At 35.7% G+C, this 7,021-nt stretch overlaps 2 protein-coding genes across 2 annotated transcripts; both read left to right on the top strand.

Annotated features, from left to right (window-relative positions):
• The first annotated feature begins 372 nt into the window (after positions 1-372).
• Positions 373-2,728, top strand: LOC107008734 (geraniol 8-hydroxylase-like). Its single transcript, XM_015207880.2, has 3 exons — positions 373-928; positions 1,007-1,470; positions 1,922-2,728. Exons 1-3 carry the CDS (start codon positions 520-522, stop codon positions 2,525-2,527), a joined length of 1,479 nt encoding a protein of 492 aa, XP_015063366.1. The 5' UTR covers positions 373-519; the 3' UTR covers positions 2,528-2,728.
• Positions 2,729-4,535: 1,807 nt separating this feature from the next.
• LOC107010614 (geraniol 8-hydroxylase-like) lies at positions 4,536-6,461 on the top strand. Its single transcript, XM_015209891.2, has 3 exons — positions 4,536-5,094; positions 5,175-5,638; positions 5,719-6,461. Exons 1-3 carry the CDS (start codon positions 4,686-4,688, stop codon positions 6,322-6,324), a joined length of 1,479 nt encoding a protein of 492 aa, XP_015065377.1. The 5' UTR covers positions 4,536-4,685; the 3' UTR covers positions 6,325-6,461.
• Positions 6,462-7,021: the final 560 nt, after the last annotated feature.

Below are 7,021 nucleotides of genomic sequence, written 5' to 3'. Positions count from 1 at the left end.
TAGGGTAGATTCGTCTTTTTTTTTTGATTTTTTTATAAGAAATTCCACTTGTCATTAAGTCATTGACTACTTCTTCATTCTATTAAAATATCATAATTTAAAAATTATTTTTAATATATATGCCACGTGTTTTGTTACTTTAACACCTCATCGAGCAAGTTTGTTACACGCACCTTATATACTCCCTTTGACCGGAATTATTTATCATAATTTTTATTTTTAAAGTGAAACTATAAAAATATTGACTAATATTTTAAGACGTAATTTTTCTCTAATATACTTGCAGTAATAATTCATAGGAAAACGAAAGTACACAAATAAAATGTGGCTATATTTTAGACCTTTCTTCTTCAACTTTATGCAAAGACAAATAAATGAAAATGTGGCTACATTTTTAGACCTTTCTTCTTCAACATTATGTAAAGACAAAAATAACTGAAAACGTTGGCCACACCGTATATAACTTTCTTAGCCTCCAAGAACCAACATATTCCCGACTTCATAAGCCAAGAAATTAAAATGGATTACTTTGACATTTTGCTAGGAGTGTTATTCGTCTGGATTTTGGTGCGCGGAGTATTGATTTCACTTAGAAGAAGCAAAAGAGTTGCACCAGGTCCATTCCCTTTGCCTATCATCGGAAATCTTCATTTGCTTGGTCATAAACCCCACATATCACTTACTCAACTCGCAAAAAAATATGGTCCAATTATGAATCTCAAATTAGGACAAATAAACGCAGTTGTCATTTCCTCGTCCGTCTTGGCTAAAGAAGCTATGCAAAAGCAAGATTTAGCCTTTTCAAATCGGTTTGTTATTGACGCTATCCGTGCCTGCAATCATGATGATTTCTCAGTTATATGGTTACCTGTCAACAACTCTCAATGGAGAACGCTTCGCAAGATCATGAACTCTCACATCTTCTCAGGTAAATAAATATGCAATTGCGTTAAATTTGAGCGGGACAAAATGAGTCCTGAACCAATTCCGTTTATTATATTTGCAGGAAACAAGCTAGATGCTAATGAGCATCTGAGGACAAAAAAGATGCAGGAGTTGATTGATTACTGTCACAAATGTAGCAAAGTTGGTGAAGCAGTGGATATTGGCAGAGCAGCTTTTAGAACTTCATTAAATTTGTTGTCCAACACCATTTTCTCTAAAGATTTGACTGATCCATTCTCTGATTCTGCTAAAGAATTTAAGGAATTGGTATGGAAGATCATGGTTGAGGCTGGTAAACCTAATTTGGTGGACTATTTCCCCTTTCTTAAGAAGATTGATCCACAAGGTATAAGGCGACGCTCCACTAATTATTTTACTGAGATTCTTCACCGTATGAGTGATTTGATCGATGAGCGGCTAAAGGAAAGGGAATTGGGAAATCGTGAAAATGTTGATGTGTTAGATGCCCTTCTCGACATTAGCCCAGATGAAATCGACAGGAATCAAATCGAGCAACTGTGTTTGGTTAGTTTATACTCTTCGATCATTTGTTTTTTACTTTTTATTTGTCACTTTTAACCTATCAGATTAGATAACTATTTTTTCATGTTCTACTCGAATATTACTTATTTCTCAAATCATTTCCCGTTAATAAATATAGTATGACGAATTAGTTATATCAATCATTGTTATCTTAAGCTAGTATGACGACTCTGCATTAGTATGGGTCAAGCCAAACCTCTGTACCAAAGTCAACACCTAAGGTGATGGCTTGTTTTTTCTAAAAAATTATCTCAATTCTCAACCAGTTGTTTGTTTGGTAGCTTGGCTAAATGCTTGTGGCAATAATATCTCTGTCTCACAACAGTGTTCAGTCCCTTTTCTTCTGTGACTGATTGAAAGCAACATATGTTTTGGAAAACTTGATTTTATATGGCATCTACTTCAAATGATCTTAAACCAGTAAGTTTTGCAGGACTTGTTTGCAGCAGGGACCGATACGACTTCAAATACATTGGAGTGGGCAATGGCTGAACTACTTAAGAATCCACATACTTTGGAGAAAGCACAAGAAGAACTTGCACAAGTAATTGGCAGAGGTAAACTAGTAGATGAAGCTGATGTTGCAAAATTACCTTACTTGAGGTGCATCGTAAAAGAAACCTTTCGAATACACCCACAAGTTCCTTTCCTAATTCCGCGCAAAGTCGAGGAAGATGTTGAGCTTCATGGCTATACTATTCCAAAAGACTCACAAGTTCTTGTGAATGTGTGGGCAATAGGGCGCGACTTTAGTCTATGGGAAGACCCTTTAAACTTTGAGCCGGAGAGGTTTTGGGAGTCGGATATAGACTTTAGAGGTCGGGATTTTGAGCTAATTCCATTTGGTGCTGGTAGAAGAATTTGCCCTGGACTGCCTTTGGCTATCAGGATGATTCCAATCGCGCTAGGTTCATTGATAAATACGTTTAATTGGAAGCTACATGGTGGAATTGCACCTCAAGATTTGGACATGGAGGAAAAATTTGGTATTACCCTGGCAAAAGCTCAACCTCTGCTTGCCATCCCTGTTCCATTGTAGATCAAGAATTAATACTACAATATGTAAAAATATTCTAGTGTATAGTGTCTCTAAAGATCATTTGCATGTCTGTCAAGAACTGTCAAATGCTATATAAGTCATTGTTCTATACTTGTGTATCCTTGAAATAAGACCATGTCACCACCAAGGATTATGTAATTCTTTCTTGGTTTTCAGTAATGACAATATTATTTGAATTAATTATCTTTGCCAATCATGACCTATAAACAAGAACAGAGGAGTAGTTCTTAAATTATTAAATTAGAAATTTAGCATAAAAAAGTAGTCACTCATCCTAATTAGAACCTTCTAAAATACATTGTTGAAACTATACACACTGCAACACCACATACTTTTAGTTGCAATAGATTTCCAGCAATGATACCCAAACATGTTTTTAATTTGGCCTCAACTTTTTATGTCACGTACCTCCTATGTGCACGTGGTGTCCTTCATAAAGTTCTATGTGTATTATGCCATGTAAGATGCAAGTCTCTATTTATTTAATATTATACACGTTTAAATGCTTACTTGTGCACACTCAAAGTTGGAGAACATAAATATCAACTGAGGTCAAATTAAAGGGCATATATATGCATTATGCCTAGATTTTTCTTTTAGCGGTGATACTTATTGCCAAGTAGAATTATTTAGCTGTAATTGAATTAATACGGAAGAAGCAAAGTAAATGGCATCGTGTAGTCCTATGACATGTGAACACTAGCATGGTGTCACAACCTTCGACTTCTACAAAGCACATTGTGCTGGACTTGATAACTCGCTCACGAATCTTTCACGATCTTGCAAGTTCTTAAGCCTTTTTGATACTAATTCGCTAAGGAAATGACGAAAGACACAAGAGAATTTCCTCTCATCTGCCTCTATCATGCTTGTCATACTTAAAGTCTGTCAAAGTTTTGGCCTGCGTAATGGCTTCAACAATAATCCTAACATGTCGGCGTTCTAACTCCATCTTGGCCCAATTTTGCGATCCATTCATAAAGTGGAACAACATATCTTCATCTATGAGGTTGGGAATTTAAAATGCGAGGGTGATAAACTCCTTTCACATATGTTAGTATGCTTCCTACCTGCTTCAACTCCTAAAATTTGTGTTTCACCTCATAGATGAGGTTGTTGGGAAAGAAGACATTCTTGAATTCGACTATAAATGGCTCGACTCAAGACTTGGGAGAATCGCTTGTTGTTGCTTGTTGAATTTACAAATGACTATCCCTCTATTTATACTTCTAACTTAGAGATTAATATGTAAATATTAATATATATGTAAGTCCCTTCATATTTACAAATAAGCTCTTATTCTATAATTCTCTATATAATTAGAAGATTCCAAGGACTTTCATGCAGATCCATGAAATTTTAAAATCTATTATGAAAATTCTCCACATGTCTCTAGAACCTTCCACTATGAGCTAGCCTTCTTCCATATAAGGCCCCCACATGGGCAACCTTGTGCCATGTGGCACTTATATGGCGTGATAACGTGGCGGGTCATTACAATGGGTCTTATGACCTCTATATATATCTCTCCCAACACATTGCACAAACAGCGGCAGCATCGAAGGAAAAGTAAAGTAATACCCAAGTGACTAACTTGCCTTTGTCTGGAACATAGGCATATATCTGATGACATGCTTTCTAGACTTACATATATAGTGGAAGTTTGATTAAAATGGAAAACAATTGTTTTTCTGAACATGGATATATTTCGAATTGTATAGATGAATAAAATTACTATTTAATAAGATATTCCTATTATTAGTGATAACTTTCTTTACACTTTAGAATTTATAATTTTATTAGTCATAATACTTTATTGTATTCAAATTTCTTATTTTGATTTTAGTTTATATATATATATTCAAATAATTTTAATTATAAACATCATAGCAGGTATGTGTAGATTTTCATAATATAAGTATTTAATTTAGAAATTAAGTATTTCTAAAATTAAATTTCTATTAAAGATGTTGTTAAATGTAGGACAAACTATAACTTTCATCTTATACTTGTATAAAGACAAAAGTCAGAAAATTTCAGAGCAAAGTACACGAGGAATAACACATTGCACACGAGAAATAACACATGAGGCACCCTATATAAAGCTAGCTATGGCTCCATTGCATCACAAAAAAAAATGGACTATGTGAACATTTGTCTAGGATTCTTCTTCATCTTTTTTTTGGTGCGTGGAGTATTGACTTCACTTAGAAGAAGCAAAAGAGCTGCACCAGGTCCATTCCCTTTGCCTATCATCGGAAATCTTCATTTGCTTGGTCATAAACCCCACATATCACTTGCTCAACTCGCGAAAAAACATGGTCCAATTATGAATCTCAAATTGGGGCAAATAAACACACTCGTCATTTCCTCTTCCGTCTTGGCAAAACAAGTCTTGCAAAAGCAAGATTTAGCCTTTTCCAATAGATTTGTTCCAGATGCGCTTCGTGCCTGCAATCACTCTGGTTTATCTGTTGTATGGCTACCTGTCAACAACTCTCAGTGGAGAACACTTCGCAAGGTTATGAACTCTCACATCTTCTCAGGTAAAGAATGCAAAATTGGAAGTTCAATTAAATTTTAGTCGTGGCCAAATTTGATTTTTGTTCCGCTTATATATTCGTAGGTAACAAGCTTGACGCGAACGAGCATCTCAGAACTAAAAAGATCCAGGACCTGATTGATGACTGTTACAACTGTAGCAAAGTTGGTGAAGCAGTAGACATGGGCAGAGCATCTTTCAGGACTTCAGTGAATTTGATTTCCAACACAATTTTCTCTAAAGATTTGACTGATCCATTTTCCGATTCCGCTAAGGAATTTAAGGAATTGGTGTGGAACATCATGGTTGAGGTTGGTAAACCGAATTTGGTGGACTATTTCCCCTTACTTGAGAAGATTGATCCACAAGGTATAAGGCGGCGCTTGACTGAATATTTTACTAAGCTTCTTCACCTTATTAGTGGTTTGATCGATGAGCGGATAAAGGAAAGGAAAATGGGAAATCGGGCAAATGTTGATGTGTTGGATGCCCTTCTCAACATTAGCCCTGATGAAATCGACAGGAATCATATCGAGCATCTGTGTCTGGTTAATTCATTCTCCACTCCTCTTTTTCCAATCCTCGATTTTCTGCTTGTCTAATTGAAAGCAACCATTATGTTTTGCAGGAAATGTTTGCAGCAGGGACCGATACAATATCAAATACATTAGAGTGGGCAATGGCTGAACTACTGAAGAATCCACATACTTTGGAGGAAGCACAAAAAGAACTTGAACTAATAATTGGCAGAGGCAAACTAATAAATGAAGCTGATGTTCTAAAATTACCTTACTTGAGGTGCATCGTCAAAGAAACCTTTCGTATACACCCACAAGTTCCTTTCTTAATTCAGCGCAAAACAGAGGAAGATGTTGATTTTTGCGGCTATACTATTCCAAAAGACTCGCAGGTTCTTGTGAACGTATGGGCAATAGGGCGCGACTCTAGTCTATGGGAAGATCCTTTGGACTTTAAGCCAGAAAGGTTTTGGGATTCAGAAATAGACTTTAAAGGTCGGGATTTTGAGCTGATTCCATTTGGCGCTGGTAGAAGAATTTGCCCTGGATTGCCTTTGGCTATCAGGATGGTTCCAGTAGCACTAGGTTCATTGCTAAATATATTTAATTGGAAGCTACATGGTGGAATTGCACCTAAAGATTTGGACATGGAGGAGAGTTTTGGTATTACCTTGGCAAAAACTCAACCTCTGCTAGCTATCCCTATTCCGGTGTAACAGTTGCGATAAACTTAAGAATCCATGAAAAATCAAATATTGTTAATTTTATTTGAATTTTCAATGTAGAAGTTGTGTTTGATCATATAATGTCATGAATTAGATCTCATATACGAGATACTATCATCTAATATTGACATCTCGTAGCACTCCTCGATTTGTTTACACATTCTATTCTCTGCTTGTCAAGTGTAAATATTAAAGCTCCCCATATAGCAACTGTTATGTCCTTTTTAAACTGCCTCCAATGTCTCTTCTTAAAGCTATTTAAGGCTATAACAATCCACCAAACTACAACAAACACATAGTTGAAATCATCTAACCCACACAACATCAAATTCAACTTGAAGTGATTATAAAATTGAATGAAAAAGTCACAAAAGTCATAAGTTATACAATTCTACTTCACAGTTTGCATATAATCACAAAATACATATCGAGTACTTTCAAACCACCATATATAAAGACAAAAACTAGAATCTATAAGACTAAAATTCAATTATGTGGTAGTGTGTTTCCCACGTGATCCTTATCATCATCATTATCATTGGCGGGCTCAATTACAAGACCTTGGTGTCGACCATATACTTGACGTTGTCGAGTAAGTCGAGACTAGAGAGGTCTAGGAGGGGGACTTTGAGTAGAATGTAAAATAGCTATTAACTTTACAAAACAGAGCAACAGTACTAATATTGCA

Source organism: Solanum pennellii, chromosome 2 (genome assembly GCF_001406875.1).
Source record: "Solanum pennellii chromosome 2, SPENNV200".
In the NCBI taxonomy this organism is placed as follows: domain Eukaryota; kingdom Viridiplantae; phylum Streptophyta; class Magnoliopsida; order Solanales; family Solanaceae; genus Solanum; species Solanum pennellii.
Note: the sequence above shows the minus strand (reverse complement) of the source record. Positions and strands in the feature narration are given on the sequence as shown.